The sequence below is a fragment of the Lissotriton helveticus genome, chromosome 6, assembly GCF_964261635.1.
Source record: "Lissotriton helveticus chromosome 6, aLisHel1.1, whole genome shotgun sequence".
NCBI classification, from domain to species: Eukaryota; Metazoa; Chordata; class Amphibia; order Caudata; family Salamandridae; genus Lissotriton; species Lissotriton helveticus.
The window spans coordinates 214911579-214934043 of record NC_136067.1 but is presented as its reverse complement, the minus strand read 5'-3'; the positions used below and the strand labels follow the sequence as shown (position 1 = coordinate 214934043).

The following is a 22465-nucleotide window of genomic DNA, read 5'->3' as shown; positions in this document are numbered from 1 at the left end:
TAGATGTGGTCTAGATATAAAGCAGCAGTACTTCTGCAGTCTTTGTGCCCGATTAAAGTTGACACGTTATTTATCGCCCCTGATAAATAACGATGCCACACGGTACGTTATTTGACACGATAGCAATAGTACGTTATTTATCATGTGTGATAAATAACACCCATTACAAGTTTATGGGGATGAACATGCGAATTTTGGTGTTTAACTTATCAAAATTTGCATGCTACGATGAATACCGTATGTTTTCCCCAGTTAAATTTCAGCAGGTTCGACCTGCCCACATCTAAAGAAGGTTGGGTTATACAATGCATCTGATAATTATCAGATGTGTTCAAATAAATAAAATAAAACTCCTAATATCCTCCCATGATAAACGGGTTCACGCACAGGATGGAATTAACTGCCAGTTACCAGTAAACACATCAAAACAATTGTATCCCCCGTTTACGTTAAAAAACATCCAAACCTTTAAAAAAAACAAATCTATTGACTTATCAGAATCCCATACTTGGTCAAAAGACCAGTTTTCAAATACCTTTGGTGAAAAAGTGCAGAGTATCCAAAAGAAAATACATCTTATTCTACCATCCTCCACAAAAGTGGCCGACCCCGTCCACACAACACATCTCTCTAAAACTGACTGAGACACTCCTCACACGGGTATGGATTCCCATGCCAAATGCTTTGAGGCCCTGAAAAATTCCTTCATTTTTTTTTTTTTTTACTAAAACTCCTATTAATAGGAGCGAGTCCTCATCAACTAACCTTCCGTGGTATAACAAGGCTTGAAGATGGCCAAGAGTTCCTTAATTAAAGCTATTAAAAGCAGCTCTTCACGTTTGATACAGATTGCTAGAGCTAACTACAAAGAAACCCAAAAGATGGCCAGACTAACTTGGGACACTGCTTTGGGAGAATATGCTGACCAGTCTTCGATCCAGTAATCATGCTGCCTTTTGGCACATGATTAGTCACGGTGCAAAAACAAACAAAACGAGACCTGAGAATAATATTCTCCCTCATAATTGGACCAGCCACTTCCAAACCCTTTACAGTAATGATACTACTGGTTTCTCCACTGCTACAGTACTGATCTCTGAGAAGGCTGCTCATAATCCCTTAGTAACAGCTTCCTCACCTGAGCAAGAATTAGACAATGATATAGGTGCTTTTTAAAATCAGACCTCGCTAACTGGGCTTCTTACCTAAATTTTGTTGCCAATGCTATCATGGCAGGTGCCCAAAACCCTGCTACCTGGAAACGAGCAGCGATAGTTCCTATACGTAAGATGAACCTAAATCCAACCCTGCAAACTACCGTCTGGCACACTTTCTGTTTTTTTGCCCCTTTTATGCTGTACCAAGGAAGCTATGCTTGAAACCCTGTTTGAAAAAATTGAACTTCCAACAATTCCGTCCTGCACAACATTTTTTACTGCTGCTAAATTGTGATTACACTTTGTTTATATGTAGTTTTTTAAGAATGGCGATCAAATTTAGAAACAGTATGGAAGGATAATAATACTGTTACTGTTATTTATAACTGTTGTTAAAGGAACACTATCTTTAAACGGTCTTCAATATCTTGATATAGTGTTGTATTTTTAACTCTGTGTTTTTTATTTGTAATTGTTTATGTTTTTTTTTTAAGATTATGTGTATGTCATGTTATTATTTGTAATGTAAATACTTTTATGGTTGTCAAATCGAACAACCGAATAAAGTTATTTGACTTGACTTGACTTACCGTCCAATTAGCCTAATTGATGAAGCTCAAAATATTTTCTGCAAGCAAATCCTAGAAAGCATCTTACTGTGGATTGAAGACATCAAGATTCTCCCCCAGTTTCAAGCAGGGTTCTGCTCCAAGACGAGCACAGTGGACCAAGTCTTTAGAATCCCACTTATGAGGTGGAAAGTGGTTGTCATTAACCGGGGCAGCCTCTATGTGGCATTCATCGACCTAAAGGCAGCATTTGATATGGTCCCCAGAGGAAAGCTCTGATGTGTTTTAAGTCCATTGGGGCTTCCACCTCCCCTTCTGGATATCATAGTGCTTATTCACAATGGCAACTATGCCCATATCAGATGGGGAGTAAACTGGGAAATAAGAGACCAAATAAAAGTCACCAAGTGGGACTGGCCAGGGTGCATTTTGGCCCCAACACAATTCCTTCTTTTTATAAATGGTTGTGTAGACTTTCTTCTGAACTGTGAAAACGACTCCCCAGTCTTAGGTGGAATGAAAAAGCCAGCATTATTGTTTGCGGTTGACTCCTTGCTAGTGTCCAAGACAGCAAACGGAACAGAAAACCTACTAACCAGGTTTAAATTTTTTGCTCTAACCATGGCTTAGATATTAATACCAGCAAAAGAAAGTTTATGGGTATTCGTCTGCACAGCAACTTTAGAGGGGCAGAAGATTGAAGGTGAGGAGGACCTTGAGAGAGTTTCAGATTTTGACTATCTGGGAATCCGCTAATCTAGCAGTGATTTTTGGGCTAGTCAAATCGTACAGAGCATACCTATATTAAAATCATAGGGTAGGTGCTACTTTGATATTTACAAGGAACACCACCATCCATCCTGTTTCCCTCTCTTAGGAGTTTGGAGAGCTCAAGCAGTGGCGGCTGCTGTGTATGGGGCAGAGCTACGGGGGCACAGACATATCGATCCACTGGGGGTTACAGAAAACACGTTTTTGTTGGTAGTACTTACACTTTCCTAAAGTACCCAATACGTTTTAAAGCTACATTTGGGTATGCAATCAATCTAAAGTAAGACAAACCTATTTTGTACTGATTGAGGATTTGGTTGGCCACTGAGTTGGAACCCTACAGGGTGCGCCTCAGACATTTTAGAAAACCAGAGGGGAGTGGAAAGGCTACCATGACTAAAATATATAAAACAGGTGTTTGTTTCCTTGGATTTGACCAATTTCTGGATAAACCCAGCCTCTGCCCTGGTCCGTCATGGCTGGTGCCGTTTGTGCGGAGGGCGCTGAAAGTAATCCTCGGTGTTCCTGCCTCACTTCCGGCCTTCCATTTCCGCCTCTGAGTGTGTGGTGCTGTGGAAGCAGTCTAGTGCTCCCAGCACACACACTATTTAGCTAGATAATCAAACGGGCGCGCAGCGAAGGCACGCCTAAGGCAAGCCCGTCTGCGCCCTGATGGTGCCAAGAGCCAGGACCCCTGGATCTTTCTCCGAGTATACAGCTGTTTATGCCTCTGCGGAACTGTTGGCCCTTAGAAGGGTAGCAGACTCGATGGCAGAGTAGTAAGTTGTGCATTCTGTGATTTCCGGTTACCTTCTGCCAGGGGAGATAGAGAAAGAGGGAAGGTAACGAGAACAGCATTTGACCCTTTGCTATGCCTTTCCCTTAACTGTAGGTCTCTTAGCAAACACAGCCTAGAAATATATGACCTACTCACTGATCGGAAACCAGTGGGGCTGTTTCTGGTGGAAACTTGTCTAAATGAGCAATCTCCTCCGGATGTTTTAGCAGCACTGCCTGAAGGCTATGCTATTCTTAGGGTTGATAGACCTGGGCAGGGGGGAAGAGGGGGTGTTTTATATTGAGCACATTGAAGCAGATAAAAATTCCACTAAGACCATCTTCAATGTAGTGAAACAACTGTCCTCTTCGGAACGTGTGACAGCTACAATGCCAGCCTCTACTGATTATTGCAATAAGGTTGCAGACTTTTTTATGAGCAAGATTGATAAAATGTACGCTTCCTTCCCTGAAAGTAGTAGGAACCACATGCCGGTTCCTGTAATAGATGATTTAGGAAGTGAGAACAGTTTTGTTTTTCACCCGCCTGGAGTAAGCGATGTTCTTAAACTCATGGAAGCAGTTAAATTTGGGTCGCCCGTGGACCTTATCCCCCCAAAATATGTGAGGCTAGGGAAAGAAGTAATTGCTCCGGTTCTCACCAAGCTCCTGAACTGTCTTTTAGTTCAGGTGAGGTTCCTAGTAATTGGAAGCATATAATCACTGTTAAAAAAAAACTCCCTTGACCCTGCTCTCCCAGGAAACTTAAGACCTTTATCTTTACTACCCTACATGGCTAAAATTGCGGAGAAGCATCTTAACAGTCAACTGTCCCTATTCCTGGAAGAAAGACAAGTACTCCATGAAACACAGTCAGGGTTTAGACTTCGGGACACAGTACGGAGTCGGCCCTTCTTCTTGCTTCAGAGGTCTTGAAAACTGCTGCCGATAAGGGAAGAACCACTGCTCTGATCCGGTCTCCCACGGCCTTCTTTTGGAACGGCTGAGGGAGGCCGGGGTCGGTGGAGGCATATGGAGATGGATTAAACATTTTTCTGGAGAATAGATCCTTCCAGGTTCTACAGCATCCTTATAAACTTAAGAGTTTTTCCTCTGTCGCAAAGGGTGCCGCAGCGCTTGCCTCTCACCCCTACCCTCTTTAAAATCTATATGCGCCCCATGGTAGATATTGTGTTGAGACATGGGGTAAAAGTGGTGTCATATGCTGATGACACTCAGTTGATTGTTACCCTGGAGCAAAAGGAGGCAAGAACGGCTGCCAAGTTCAAGGTATGCCTGGGGGAGCTTGCCAATTGGATGAAGCTCAGGTGTTTGCAGCTGAATGCGGGAAAGACAGAGGTGATGGTAGTCAGTAAGCAGCCTTCTCTTTGGTTACACTGGTGGTGGCCGGTGGAGCTGGGACCGTCTCCGACCCCTATGGCCAAGGTCAGGAATCTGGGAGTATGGTTCAACGACTCCCTTTCATACTCCGAACAGATATCAGCAGTGGCGGTGCCTGTTTTGGCATTGTTAGGATACTGCAAACAATCCTGGATCTTCCCCCATTAGATGCTAGACGTACCATTATACAGGCCCTTGTTACGTCCCGTCTAGATTACAGCAACATCTTGTACCTAGTAGTGACCCCAAAAAATCTGAACATCCTGCAGAAGGTTCAGAATGATGCAACTCGTCTAATTCTGAACATTCCTAGATGGGCTTCGGTGGGGAAGGCCTTGGGGAAATTACATTGGCTTCCCATACAGGCCTTGTGTTTCAGCCACAGGATCTTCAATAAGAAAGTTCCTAGCTTCTTGCACCCCCTTCTTGCCGCTTATAGACCTGCACATTGCCTAAGGTCCCTGGGCACGGCAAAGTTGATTTTGCCTAAGGTTCGCAAGGTCCAGGCTGGTGGGAGTTCCTTCGGCTTCATTGCAGCAAAGGCCTGGAATGACCTCCCTGCTGACTTAAGGACATGCCCGTCTGAGACTCTGTTACGGAAACTTAAGACGTGACTATTCCAGTATCCCCCTGGTGGCCGGAAATAGGTCTTCTGTAGCTGTTCCTTGGGGGCTCTGGCTGTAGGGTGAGTGGATGGCTCTAATCCAGCTGTTGGGTACTAATTTGGTGTACTAGCGCGGGGGCACTCTGTTGGAGTAACCAGGCGCTCTATAAGCTGTATAATAATAATATTACTTCTTCATATATCACAATTCTAAAGTCTCTCTTCTGGGCGCATGGGGGGAGGAAATTGATTTGCCAAACAAATTTTGGCTCCTTAACTGATAGATTTTTAGAGATAAAACCAATCTCTCTGTTCGAGCCATGTATGTACGATATCGACCCACCCTTTACAAAAGCCCTTTATATAAGATCAAGGATAGGTGCCCTTCTGTTAGCAACTTTCTTTGCAAAACGGAAATTCCTGACTGAAGGTAAAAACCTTTGCCCAGTGTGTAACGAAGCAGAAGAAACCGAAGAACACAAATAATTATTCTTCTATAAGTATTCTGGGCAACAAAAACGTTAGATTGCTCCTTTATGTTGCACACTGGGAACCTGCCAGCATCGGGGCACATTCAGAATATGTAGATCAGATACTACATCTTATATAATATTTTCTATAGTTAAATACCATGAGTGTATCTGACCTATTTAGTTCAAGACTTTACCCTCTTTGGCTCCCGTTGAGAAGCCATGATCTAAACCAGGATTCTCCAATGTCGGTCCTGGCGGGCTGGCTCCATGTCAGATTTTTAGCATATACCCATTTAGATAAATGTAGTTATCTTAAAATCTTGCATGGATCCGGCCCTTCCGGACCGACTTTGGAGAACCCTAATCTAAACATTTATACTAAACCAAGCTAGCAAAGTCTGTTACAGGCTATTCCTAGTATAATCTAGCTGTAGCAAGTAATAGTAGAAGAGGGGTTTATTTGCCATAGTACTTACATTAAATATTTGCTTAACTGATTTTTACCAATATATAACGATTGAAACTTATTCCTAAAAGAAATAATTAAGGTTGGTCTTGGTTTTAACCTTTTTATTTATAGTTCTATTAGCTTCCCAAACTAGAAATATTCTAAAGATCTTGATCGCTAAGTAACTTTTGAGGATAGTCATATTGATGCTTGTATGATTGTCCTTAACAAAACACTTTATTATGTTCTCTATGTGTTTTTTTATTATATGCAAGTAAACCTTTTTAGGTCTCGTCTAAGGCATTGCTTTAGCAATGCTTGGCGAGATTAAAGTAAGGGCTTTCAAAAGTGCACCCAAAGTGCGGATCGGGTACAGTGCATGTGAGCACAACCACGCGCATTGTGCACAGCTTCCATTTGCCACCAGACACTTCGTGCGACCGCGTGCTGCGCTCCGCCTCTGCTGCCACTTCAGCTCACCAGCCTGCACACCCCCTCACCCCTCGCTAGCCAATGTCCCTCCCACCCTTCCTTTGATCTCCGCCGTGAGTTCTCACAGGCTAATGGCCCCCACCCCTCCCCCAGCACAGAGCGCGCACCGCTTGTTCACTCTAGCCTACACACAAATAAACCCGCACATGCACCGTGCCTGCTTCCTTCTGGAAACAGAGCTACCTATATGACTGCTTTATGGAAACAGTACATATCAGAGTGAGCTGCCTATGCCGCACCTACAGGCAGACATAGCCGCGTGTCTGTGTGCGTGTTTGTGTGCATCTGTGATTGTTTGTATGTGTGTTTGTGAGTGTCCTTCCGACTGAGCGTGCCTTCCTCTAACCTTACATTCATATGTACACACACACGTGCAAGGCCATTCCTCTACCTACCACCGGATCCCTACGCACACACCGTTTGTGTGTCTTTGTACACTTTGCCCCGGCTGCCGCCGTGTGTGCTTGTCCACCTGGTTCTCTGTCTCCTTGTGCCACATTACTCTATGAACATGTTCTTCTAGACAGCCAGCTGCTTGCCTGTGTGTGCGCACATTTGTGATGTGTGAGTGAGCGTGCCTGTTTTCAGACCCTGTCCGTCTATGCTTCAGCTGTGAATAACTCCCATGTGAGCTTGCCGGTCTCTCTTGTCTCTACTCACACACAGCGCCGCTGCCTGTCTTGTCTTTCTGCACCTTTGTGCCGGTTTCTGCGCTGCTTTACATACGTGCACTTAGTTTTCGCTTTTTGCTGCTTGTCAGTTTGTTTTGTTTGCTCATGTTTGCTACTGTCTGTTATTGCCATGTCTGTCTGTCTTGCCTATCTCCACTTATTCTTAGCCTGTCTCAGCCGCTTTGTACTCTTACAATCAAGCGCTCCCTCCATCACGAGTCAAGCTGCCCGTGTCCGTATACCTACCCACGCACACATACACAGCTGGTCTGTTTACATATGTTTTGCCTGTTTAAAGCCTATGCTTATATACATATATACTGTCAATCTGCCTCTGTAGGTCTTATTTACCCCAAAAAACACTGCTCGCCTCATCTTACCTTACTGTTGCCTTTCTGCCCTGTTACATATCTCCCTGTATAGACAGTCACTGCTTTCACACCACCACCACGTCCACCACCACCACCATCACGTTCACCACCACTACATCCACCATGTCCAACCTTCACGTCCACCACCAACACCACGTCCACCACCAACACCACGTCCACCACCACCACCAACACCACGTCCACCACCACCACCAACACCACGTCCACCACCACCACCACCTCTACCACGTCCACAACCACCTCTACCACGTCCACAACCACCTCTACCGCGTCCACAACCACCTCTACCACGTCCACAACCACCACTACCACTACCACAACCACCACTACCTCTACCACGTACACAACCACCTCTACCACGTACACAACCACCTCTACCACAACCACCACTACCACGTCCACAACCACCACGTCCACAACCACCACGTCCACAACCACCACGTCCACAACCACCACGTCCACAACCACCACGTCCACAACCACCACGTCCACAACCACCACGTCCACAACCACCACGTCCACAACCACCACGTCCACAACCACCACGTCCACAACCACCACGTCCACAACCACCACGTCCACAACCACCACGTCCACAACCACCACGTCCACAACCACCACGTCCACAACCACCACGTCCACAACCACCACGTCCACAACCACCACGTCCACAACCACCACGTCCACCACCACCACGTCCACCACCACCACGTCCACCACCACCACGTCCACAACCACCACGTCCACAACCACCACGTCCACAACCACCACGTCCACAACCACCACGTCCACAACCACCACGTCCACAACCACCACGTCCACAACCACCACGTCCACAACCACCACGTCCACTACCAAGTCCACAACCACCACTACCACGTCCACAACCACCACTACCACGTCCACAACCACCTCTACCACGTCCACAACCACCTCTACCACGTCCACAACCACCTCTACCACGTCCACAACCACCTCTACCACGTCCACAACCACCTCTACCACGTCCACAACCACCTCTACCACGTCCACAACCACCTCTACCACGTCCACAACCACCTCTACCACGTCCACAACCACCTCTACCACGTCCACAACCACCACTACCACGTCCACAACCACCACTACCACGTCCACAACCACCACTACCACGTCCACAACCACCACTACCACAACCACACTACCACGTCCACAACCACCTCTACCACGTCCACAACCACGTCCACAACCACCTCTACCACGTCCACAACCACCTCTACCACGTCCACAACCACCTCTACCACGTCCACAACCACCTCTACCACGTCCACAACCACCTCTACCACGTCCACAACCACCTCTACCACGTCCACAACCACCTCTACCACGTCCACAACCACCTCTACCACGTCCACAACCACCTCTACCACGTCCACAACCACCTCTACCACGTCCACAACCACCTCTACCACGTCCACAACCACCTCTACCACGTCCACAACCACCTCTACCACGTCCACAACCACCTCTACCACGTCCACAACTACCACCTCTACCACGTCCACAACCACCTCTACCACGTCCACAACCACCTCTACCACGTCCACAACCACCTCTACCACGTCCACAACCACCTCTACCACGTCCACAACCACCTCTACCACGTCCACAACCACCTCTACCACGTCCACAACCACCTCTACCACGTCCACAACCACCTCTACCACGTCCACAACCACCTCTACCACGTCCACAACCACCTCTACCACGTCCACAACCACCTCTACCACGTCCACAACCACCTCTACCACGTCCACAACTACCACGACCAAAACCACCACGACCAAAACCACCACGACCACAACCACCACGACCACAACCACCACGTCCACAACCACCACGTCCACAACCACCACGTCCACAACCACCACGTCCACAACCACCACGTCCACAACCACCACGTCCACAACCACCACGTCCACAACCACCACGTCCACAACCACCACGTCCACAACCACCACGTCCACAACCACCACGTCCACAACCACCACGTCCACAACCACCACGTCCACAACCACCACGTCCACAACCACCACGTCCACAACCACCACGTCCACAACCACCACGTCCACAACCACCACGTCCACAACCACCACGTCCACAACCACCACGTCCACAACCACCACGTCCACAACCACCACGTCCACAACCACCACGTCCACAACCACCACGTCCACAACCACCACGTCCACAACCACCACCACCACGTCCACAACCACCACTACCACGTCCACAACCACCACTACCACGTCCACAACCACCACTACCAGGTCCACAACCACCACTACCACGTCCACAACCACCACTACCACGTCCACAACCACCACCACCACCACCACGTCCACAACCACCACTATAAATGTATGTAAATGTATGTATAATTGTAAAGCGCCCTATCACCTTTCAGGCATCCTGGTGCTGTATACCGCTGTGGAACCCTTCCTGGCTTTCCCTGTGAGATGCCCTCTACTGGGCACCCCCCAAGGTGAAGCCAGGCATCCTAGCGCTTTTGAGGCCGTTGTGGAGATTAAGCAAGCTACCACGTCCAGCACCACCACGTCCAGCACCACCACGTCCAGCACCACCACGTCCAGCACGTCCACCACCACGTCGTCCACCACGTCCACCACCACGCCCACCAACACGCCCACCAACACGTCCACCACCACGTCCACCACCACGTCCACCACCACGTCCACCACCGACACAACCACGTCCACCACCGACACCACCACGTCCACCACCGACACCACCACGTCCACCACCGATACCACCACGTCCACCACCACCAACACCACGTCCACCACCAACACCACCACGTCCACCCCCAACACCACCACGTCCACCACCAAGTCCACCACCAAGTCCACCACCACGTCCACCACCAACACCACCACGTCCACCACCAACACCACCACGTCCACCACCACGTCCACAACCAACACCACCACGTCCACAACCAACACCCCCACATTCACCACCACGCCCACCACAACCACGTCCACCACCACAACCACGTCCACCTCCACCACACCCACCTCCACCACACCCACCTCCACCACACCCACCTCCACCACACCCACCACCACCACACCCACCACCACCAGGTCCACCACCACGCCCGCCACCACACCCAACACGCCCACCACCACGTCCACCACCACGTCCACCACCACGTCCACCACCGACACCGCCACGTCCACCACCGCCACGTCCACCACCGACACCGCCACGTCCACCACCGACACCGCCACGTCCACCACCACGTCCACCACCAACACCACCACGTCCACCACCACGTCCACCACCAACACCACCACGTCCACCACCAACACCACCACGTCCACCACCACGTCCACCACCAACACCACCACGTCCACCACCAACACCACCACGTCCACCAACACCACCACGTCCACCAACACCACCACGTCCACCACCACGTTCACCACCACCACAACCACGTTCACCACCACCACAACCACGTTCACCACCACCACAACCACGTTCACCACCACCACAACCACGTTCACCACCACCACAACCACGTTCACCACCACCACAACCACGTTCACCATCACCTCCACCACGCCCACCTCCACCACGCCCACCTCCACCACACCCACCTCCACCACACCCACCTCCACCACACCCACCTCCACCACACCCACCTCCACCACACCCACCTCCACCACACCCACCTCCACCACACCCACCTCCACCACGCCCACCACGCCCACCTCCACCACGCCCACCTCCACCACGCCCACCTCCACCACGCCCACCTCCACCACGCCCACCTCCACCACGCCCACCTCCACCACGCCCACCTCCACCACGCCCACCTCCACCACGACCACCTCCACCACGACCACCTCCACCACGACCACCTCCACCACGACCACCTCCAACACCTTATCCACCACCACATCCACCATGCCGTCCACCACTACCACGTCCACCACTACCACGTCCACCACTACCACATCCACCACTACCACGTCCACCACTACCACGTCCACCACTACCACGTCCACCACTATCACGTCCACCACTATCACGTCCACCACCACCATGTCCACCACCATGTCCACCACTAACACCACCACGTCCACCACCACCACCACCGCCATGTCCACCGCCACGTCCACCACCACCGCGTCCACCAACACCACCACGTCCACCACCAACACCACCACCACGTCCACCACCAACACCACCACCACGTCCACCACGTCCACCACCAACACCACCACGTCCACCACCAACACCACCACGTCCACCACCAACACCACCACGTCCACCACCAACACCACCACGTCCAACACCACCACGTCCACAACCAACACCACCACGTCCACCACCAACACCACCACGTCCACCACCACCCCCACCACCACCACATCCACCACCACCACAACCACGCCCACCTTCACCACGCCCACCTCCACCACGCCCACCTCCACCACGCCCACCTCCACCACGCCCACCTCCACCACGCCCACCTCCACCACGCCCACCTCCACCACGCCCACCTCCACCACGCCCACCTCCACCACGCCCACCTCCACCACGCCCACCTCCACCACGCCCACCTCCACCACGCCCACCTCCACCACGCCCACCTCCAACACCTTATCCACCACCACCACATCCACCACGCCCACCACCACTAAGTCCAGCACCACCGCATCCACCACCGCATCCACCACCAACACTACCACCACCACCACGTCCACCGCGTCCACCACCACCGCGTCCACCACCACCATGTCCACCACCACCACATCCACCACCACGTCCAGCACCCACCACCACGTCCAGCACCCACCACCACGTCCAGCACCCACCACCACGTCCAACACCCACCACCACGTCCAACACCCACCACCACGTCCAACACCCACCACCACGTCCAACACCCACCACCACGTCCAACACCCACTACCCCCACGTCCAACACCCACGTCCACCACCCCCACGTCCACCACCCCCACGTCCACCACCCCCACGTCCACCACCCCCACGTCCACCACTCCCACGTCCACCACTCCCACGTCCGCCACCCCCACGTCTACCACTCCCACGTCGTCCGCCACCACGTCTGCCACCACGTCCATCACCACCACCACGTCCACCACCACGTCCACCACCACGTCCACCAGCACCACCACGTCCACCACCACCATGTCCACCACCACGTCCACCATCACCATCATGTCCACCACCACCATCATGTCCACCACCACCACCATCATGTCCACCACCACCACCATGTCCACCACCACCACGTCTACCACCACTTCCACCACCACTTCCACCACCACCACCACTTCCACCACCACCACCACCACATCCACCACCACTACTACCACGTCCACCACCACCATGTCCACCACCGACACCACCACCACGTCCACCACTGACACCACCACCATGTCCACCACCACCATGTCCACCACCGACACCACCACCACCATGTCCACCACCGACACACCACCATCACCACGTCCACCACCACCACTACCACGTCCACCACCACCACGTCCACCACCACCACGTCCACCACCACCACGTCCACCACCACCACGTCCACCACCACCACGTCCACCACCACCACCACCACCACCACGTCCACCACCACCACCACCACCACCTCCATCACCACCACCTCCATCACCACCACCATCACCACCACGTCCACCACCACCACGTCCACCACCACCACCACGTCCACCACCACCACCACGTCCACCACCACCACCACGTCCACCACCACCACCACCACGTCCACCACCACCACGTCCACCACCACCACCACCACATCCATCACCACCACCACGTCCACCACCACCACGTCCACCACCACCACGTCCACCTCCACGTCCACCTCCACGTCCACCTCCACGTCCCGTACCACCACCTCCACGTCCACCACCACCACGGCCACCACCACCACGAGGCCACCTCCACGTCTACCACCACCACCACGGCCACCACCACCACGAGGCCACCACCACGTCCACCAACACCACCACATCCACCTCCACCACCACCACAATCACGTCCACAACCACCATCACGTCCACAACCACCATCACGTCCACCACCACATCCACCACTACATCCACCACTACATCCACCACTACATCCACCACTACATCCACCACCACCGCGTCCACCACCACCATCAACACCACCATATCCACCACCACTAGGTCCACCACCACCACCACACCCACCACTAACACCGCCATGTCCACCACACGGCCACCTCACTCTATCTATCTATCGCCCTCACTCTATCTATCTATCGCCCTCACTCTATCTATCTATCGCCCTCACTCTATCTATCGCCCTCACTCTATCTATCGCCCTCACTCTATCTATCGCCCTCACTCTATCTATCGCCCTCACTCTATCTATCGCACTCACTCTATCTATCGCACTCACTCTATCTATCGCACTCACTCTATCTATCGCACTCACTCTATCTATCGCACTCACTCCATCTATCGCACTCACTCCATCTATCGCACTCACTCCATCTATCGCACTCACTCCATCTATCGCACTCACTCCATCTATCGCACTCACTCCATCTATCGCACTCACTCCATCTATCGCACTCACTCCATCTATCGCACTCACTCCATCTATCGCACTCACTCCATCTATCGCACTCACTCCATCTATCGCACTCACTCCATCTATCGCACTCACTCCATCTATCGCACTCACTCCATCTATCGCACTCACTCCATCTATCGCACTCACTCCATCTATCGCACTCACTCCATCTATCGCACTCACTCCATCTATCGCACTCACTCCATCTATCGCACTCACTCCATCTATCGCACTCACTCCATCTATCGCACTCACTCCATCTATCGCACTCACTCCATCTATCGCACTCACTCCATCTATCGCACTCACTCCATCTATCGCACTCACTCCATCTATCGCACTCACTATCTATCGCACTAACTCTATTGCAGCACCACAGCATCACTCAGGGGCACCACAACATCACTATGCGCTACCACAGCATCAATCTGTGCAACCATTCAACAACAACTGGTACAAATATGTTCTCTCAATGTTTCAAGCTTTAGTACAACTGTCACAAAAAGATGTTAATATTTCACGTCTGTTCTTGGATTTTCGTCACAATAAAATACACTGAACATAATCTTCACAAAAGTTATTTACAAAAGTTTAAGCTATTGCCATTATAAATTACAATTGCTTTTATTTAAGTATTAATTATTTAAAAAAAATAAAAGTCATTGTTATTTGTAATATCATTACATCTAAGTCCCGTAAATACAACACATATTGCATTACAAATGCTATAGGTGTCACATTTGCAAAATTTAAAACTATTGGCATTGTAAATGACAAAGCTATTAATTTCGCTATTTTCAAAACCAACACATAAATAAAAAATGTGTCATTTACAATAGCAATAGCTCAAACTTTCCTAATGCGAGACCTATTGCATTGCAAATGCTTGTTTAAATCTATAACGGACATGTATAACTGACATGTTCAGCAGAATTTTAAATATTGGACATATTGTACACATATGTAGGTCGATATTGTACTTTGATTGTGTTGCTTTTAAGGTGTCTGGTCGAAATAAAGTGCTTGAATTAGACTGAGGCACTATACAGCTAACTTCTACAATCCCAGATCCTGGCCAACACAAACAGCGCCAATTTAAAAAAAAAAAGTATGTGCCTGCATCTTACCACAACTGCTACAGCTAAACAAAGCAACACTCATGAACAAATACTATTTGCACCTGTTAGTACATTAAAGCTATACTGCTTAGCTTTGTCAAACACAGAACTCATCACACCTTTAGAGACCAGACCCACGATCCCACACATCTGTTTTTAGGTCTCGGCCTGATCCAGCGCATGCACTGATCTCGGCCGAGACCTTTGAGAAATGCTACTTTGCCGGCGATCAGCTCGCTAGGACGTGCACAAGAGTGCATGCACATTATAGCGAGCTGATCGCAGGCAAAGTAGCACTTGCCGCGGGTCACCACTCTGTTTTTTTAATTTCATGCTTATTGTTATTTTACATCTAAATGTAAGACGACGTTTCTTACGTAGTGCACAAATCCACTCGATTTCAAATTTACGAACTTGTACCATCTGCTGGAATAGAGCGTAAGTACACCTGATAATTCACATGGTAAATCGTTAATTAATATCGTGTAACTATTTTGAACATTTGTATCTAACCTGTTTCTTGTTTATATTTACTTTCTACTTTACACTTAAGGGCATTGAATAGACTTACAGACTGCTCATATACATTACGTTGCCTGGTCAGAACGAAAGCTTGTCATCATTTTTCTGAGTGTATGTCACCACCAAGAAGTCTGCTTATACAACGTATTAAAAACAAAATGTGAAAACCTACCTCCGTTTAGTTTCTGGGTTTCTACAGAATTAATTATCGAGCAGTAGACTACAAATCCCTAGATATCGGACCCCTTAGTATCTGTTGTGTGCGGCACTTTATTGAAAATGCCTGCTGGTATATGTAGTTAAACGTTTTGATTGGCTACTATCGGAGAAGGTGACAGGTCAGGGCGCAAAGCAAGATGGCCGCATCCAAGGGCAGAGTGGTGCTGAAATCGGTGAAAAAATAGTAATACAATTTTGCCCTTTTGAGTCTAACGTAAGGTCGACACGGTAAGACACTGTTTTAGTGACAATAATTTCTCGCGTGGTATGTTTTGACACATCAAGTAATATACAGCAAGCAAATAATTTAAGCAGAGCTAAGGAGATGGGTTCAATGAAAGTGGCGTTATTCTTTGGAAGTAAAACTATACCTGGTAAAATGAATCCGATTACATCTTTGATTCAGGGATGGTAAAATTAGTTTTATTTCTGGACAGTGGATTATATTTGTGGCTGTTCAGCTTGAGATAGAAGGGAAGGAGTTTCCTTTTCGATCCTAGCATTATTTTGCTTGCTAATGCTAATTCAACTTCAGTAAATTATATTGCTCGGGTGCACAATTGTTTGTGGGTGGTTTTATATGATTCAATAAAAGATGTAAGGCTCTTTACGAAAATGGGAGCTATTACTGGCAAACAAATATCGTATCTCTTCTTATGCGAGGGTAATTCCTATGCAGTACTGGCAGGTGGTTATTCAGTTTTAGGACACATGATTCGGAGTTCAAATATAGCTCACAACCCCATTTTCATACTGTGTTTTCGGCTCTGCTCCTTTCTCTACCTGCTCAATTGTATTTTTATTATGTCTCTCTTCGCGCTCACCCTCCTGGTCTCTGCAGTAATTAAGTGACGCAAGGGATGGTCTTTAATCTGGCAGTGGCCTCGGCTAGAAAATTGGCACTGCTATAAACCGAAATCCCACCCCTTTTGAAATCCACTTCTCCAAAGCCCATTCTCATTGTGAGTGGTAAATCGCTTTTTAAGCTACTCTATGCAGTTGAAGATTCAGTTAATGATTGTAACGTTGAGTGACCACCACCTTCTAGGAAGTTACAGGCACTGTTTCCAGTACCGAAATTTTGTGTGATCACTGCTGCATTATGGTCATTGCTGGCTATTCTTTTTCTTCCTCTGGACTATTTAGACCCGTGGTACTCATAGTACGGCCCGCGGGCAGCTGCCATGCCGTTTTCAGGTCTCGGCTAGGCAGCGTGCATGCGCGGTCGCTCCGAGGCTTTAAGTAATCTGTATCGGGGTGAAACTCCTGTGTAATTTCTCCTGCTGCTTGCCATTTGTTAACTGTGGCATTGCTCTTCTTAGCATGATTATGGTTGGCTGTGGATATGATGTCACTTCCATTATTTTCTGGAACCAGCACCACCCAACTACAGTTTGTCTTATTTCATGTTTTTGTGTCCAAGGGGAACTTTTTTTTAGGATTTTTGCAGCCCAGCATGCTCATTTGCATGCATAATTAGCATGGAGCTCGTCACGAGCATCGCGCTCTTAATTATACATAATCAGCACGGCGTTCGTCATGATGCAATTTTATACACAGTCCGTTGTGTAGCCAAGGGATTACTTTGTTAATATTTTTCACCATGGTGCCCGATTTACGGGCCGCCATGCGCATAAGTTTAATTTTCATGGGCGCCACACTTCATGTTATATGTGCTGGCGCCATGTATCATATAATAGCGTGGTGCCCACTTTCATAACTTGTATTGTATTAGCATGGAAATGTCACACGTAAGCCAAATGAATACCTGACAGTTCTAAAATTTTCACAGAGCCCGACTAAAGCTAAAACCCCGTACCGTGCTTACATTTTAAAAACTGCACAATAAGCGTTTGCGGTTTCTAAGCGCTGTAAACCTTTACTGACCTCAAAGGAATAACAGGGTGAGGGTCCTCAGCAGATTGCCACATTTGACAGCAGCAAGAGCCCGGCTGCCTGAACCATACTCCAATTTTAAACAAGCTTTCAAATGAAATTTGAAGTTGCATTAAAGTAACCCAGCACAAAGGTACATTATTTTAACCAACTTTATATACATCACTCGTTGCTAAAACTTCGGTCCAATTTCAGATATATTTGTTTTTGTAAAGATTTGGGTTCTGTAGGTCAGTAAGTATTCAGAGAGGTTTGACTATATTCAGAGTGTCTCACTGTCACTGATTGTGACATCCTCTCTTCGACACCTCGGGCTACAAAAACTTTTGACTTTATTTCCAGTCAACAGAGCGACGTGCCTCCTCCCGCCGGACAAGGGGCCCTGCAGGGCGCTCCTTCCTCACTACTATTATAAACAGACACACTCAGAGCTGTGAAGAGTTCTCCCTCGGTGGCTGCAATGGAAATTACAACAATTTTGAGATGCTTGAGGACTGCGAAAAGTCTTGCTGGATGATCAAGAGTATAAGCACCTCCCCCACTGGCACCGGGGCGTGTGCTCGCTGCTCGTGCAAACACTGGCACGAAGACCTAAGTAACGTCCTCTCTGCCCGACACGGGAGCTAAGGTTTCAGCAGCACAGCCCTGTAGCACTTTCCTCGGGATGACAAGTGTACAGAAGCCCCGATGCTCTCTTCTGTGGCCTCGATAAACAGACCTTGGGAGCCAAGGCTCGTGGCACTCTCGCCTGCAGTGTGCGCGCGCGCATATGCAGCGAGGACAGAACCCATCGGCACCCACTCCACGCTGCATACACATGAAAGGCACTAGAGAAGATCTGAGGTTCACTCACTCGTTGCACTTAGCAGGCAGACCAACGTGTCGCCCTGCAATATGTGGTGCTTACGCAAAGAGCAGCAGAACTTCTTGGCATGTGCATGAGCCAAGGAGCACTGTTAGCAGTCCAGTGGTGCATATGCACAGTCTGGGAACAGTGACCCCTGGCGCCTCCCCCCACATGCACAGATGCTGTGGGACCAGGTACAAGTGTGGCACTCTCCTTTGATACCAGCACGCAGACTGTCACCCTAAACTCATAATACACTCCCAACAGCAAGCATGAGGCGCTATATTATTTAAGGCTCGCAGTGCGTGGGCTTGCCAGTGCAGGATAATGTACTGCATTGCTAAACACTTATAAGGTCTCAAAGCCGAGACCTATTGGCTATGTCAATGCTTGTTAATTAAGTGCATACACCTACAAACAATCTAGACACACTGACTTTGCTAATAGGTGTCAGCAGTATCTGATACATAAGTAACAAAGATTTAGTTGTGAATAACTAGAATTGTAAATGTTTCAGTTCTGAAAACATGAAACTATGAATTAAACATCACTAAAGTCTGTGGAAGTGATAGCATTCTTCGGAGAGTCTCCATCACTTCCGTCCTCGCCTTCACACCATTTACCTCTGCAGTTTCTCATTCTGATAAACATTGCACCGGTTTTCACCTGACATCTTTCTGAAATATTCCATCTGCATAGCTCACGTCATATCCTTCTACACTGTTTGTTTTACTCGTACCATCTACATGTACTCCTTGCAGCACCTCCCTTTCAAAATTATTTTTCTCTGTTACACTGAAAAACACACACACAGTTTTTCCTCGCCTATGAACACAATACGTTTTCGATTGAAGCTGTCCATACTATAACAGCTGTGGGTCTCCTTCACAATTGGCACTTAAGTGACTATCACTCGGTGCCGCTCTGCAGACAACCCAAAAATTGGGACGACATGTTGTTTGAGTACCTTTCTGCACCTCTGACAGGCACCATGAGAAACTCATACTGACCTACAGACTCCGCCCCAGAGCCCTCGATCATGCTCCGTCATAAACACTGTTCCAGTAGAAAACATGGGAAAACCTTTTAACAGCATGGCACTTCTGATGTCACTAATCTGGACCTATCAGGGGGGCAATCCGTTTACCTCCATATTTTTAGTAAAACAAGCTAATACTTAGGTTAAGTTATGTACTCGCTCGTATCACTTCACCTCAAAACACATATTTATTAATTAGCTTAGATATGCTGCCAGCCCTCATCGCCAGCTGCATAATGTGCAAACCAATCAAGACCAGCACCCTGCCTATCTGGCTGACACGCTCACCACCTCACAACGGGGCACTGTCACACTGGAGACAAAGAAGAAGAAAAATTAGGCAACAGGCCTTGTCCATCTACAAATCTATGAGCTGGGACAACATTCAACTTGCTACCCTTTTTCAGTTTAGAAAAAAAAACTGAAGCCGCACCTCCTCAAAGAATACCACATCACGACGCATTAAATAGTCCACCCTCCGTCTCAGACCAAGCACCCCTGCCTAGATTCACTCTCTGTATTTAACCCTTTAACCATAAACAATAATTTGCTGCCATTCATCTATGTTTGCGCTATTCAAATACTACATGCATGCGTACACCATTCAACTATAGCAGTCGGTTCAGTTTATTTTGACCACGATTTCTTCCACAGCAGTCTATTCTACAAAGTACACGTCGATTTAGAGCAATCAGTGTTGGATACCATATACCGTTAAACTAGACTGTCAATGTCTCCCTTTCAGATCCAATTTCTATTTCTATGTCAGATCACATATCTTGCTTTGCCAGTTGTTTCAGACCCTTGTAGCCTTTTGTACTAGTCGTGGCGTTAGACCCCCATATCATGCGACACTGTAATATGTTAGACTCACTCTCCTACACCACCATGCTTCACGTGTTGCTTGTTGCAGATTTCATGTTCAGTATTACAGAATCACGTTTTACAGCCTGTTCTCGTTACAAAGTCCATATCTTGTTACAGTAGCCTCATTCACAGAGAATATTAATCCACATAAGGGTTTAGCGACAATAACTTTAGACGTCATCAGCCCTCAACCCCAGTAGTAGCAGGTGAGGGGGTCTTCCCTTCCCCTGCAAAGCAACCTTTGGCGCCGCGGAGATGTGAATCTGAGACATCAGCAGCGGACAGCAAAGGGCAGCAGCCCTCGGCCGGGAGGGATACACTGCATCATTCATAGGATGAGCCCCCAGTGCTCAGGTCTCTTCCCCATCACTCTCTACCCTCTCGCTCGCACATAGCTCACGCACCTCTGTGTTCCTCCAGACGCCACCCTTGATCATGATTCGCGGCATCCTGGGGGCTGCAGTGAGGGGCCCGGGGGCCGCGTCCTAGGGGTGCGGGGGCTCAGCCACGGACGCGGCGCTGGGTTGGCGAGAAGACTCGCGCTGTTGCTCTGGCTCCGTCCGCAGTCACAGGCTGCTTCCTGTGCGACGGCTGACGAGGCGACCAGCTACGGCTGCCAAGAAGAGCCAGAAAACCCCAGGCATGCTTCCGTTGATCTCTTTACCGCCACCTGATGGCCGGAGGCTGACCCACAATATCCCGCCACGAAAGGAAAATCCAGCGCTTTCTGCTGCAAGGGACTGTCAGGACAGGAGGTCTCGGATCATGGGAGCAGCCAGAAAATTAAAATACAGCCTATTTGAAATATAAGTCAAATTAAACTGATCGCGCGAAGCGAGATAATGCAAGCTTCCTAAGAAGAGTGTGTTTCACTCGCCTTCCATCTATCCATTTTATCTTTCTATTTATTCAGCCATCCATCGGTCCATACTTTCACCTTTACATATACCCACCCATTTATAAATCCATTGTACAAATACAAAATTACGATGCTTAAATCATTTCTTTCCCTTTAGTAGCTGATGATTTAATCTATTTTTAAAGTACAGGTACCTTGTGCAAACATGAAGTCTGGCAATTAACATTTTTATAAATAAAGCAGCTCAGTCGTTTTTTATTTTATTTTTATTTATTTATTATTTAATGCGATTTTCTATAGCGTGAACATTACCCGAAGGTGTCAGAGCACTTTACAAAAAACCAGTTGTGATACATAAGGATTTAGGATTACATGAGTTACAAACAGGGAAAAAATTGCAAATGTACAAGTTGTAAAGTTACACAGGGAAGAGATACAAATAGAAAAAAATGCAACTGTACAAGTTGTAAAATCACTCAAGGAAGAGATACAAATGGATAAACTCAGAATCACATAGGAATGTTAGTGAGTACAAAGGTCTACTACATATACTAGTGGTTAGAGTTATCTCTATATACATATATATACAAATAGTAGATTTTCTCAGGAATCCATTTTACAAGTGATTCGGCTTGGACAAGTATATATCACATATTTACAGAGTGAAAAGAGAA

At 48.5% G+C, this 22465-nt stretch overlaps 1 protein-coding gene across 1 annotated transcript in view; it reads right to left on the bottom strand.

Annotated features, from left to right (window-relative positions):
- The window catches only part of CDC5L (cell division cycle 5 like), a 253054-nt gene extending 231513 nt beyond the window's left edge, over positions 1–21541 (bottom strand). The window contains exon 1 of the mRNA XM_078647614.1: positions 21337–21541. Within this exon, the coding sequence (XP_078503740.1) occupies positions 21337–21381 (45 nt within the window). The 5' untranslated portion in view covers positions 21382–21541. The remainder of the gene's footprint in view (positions 1–21336) is intronic.
- Positions 21542–22465: the final 924 nt, after the last annotated feature.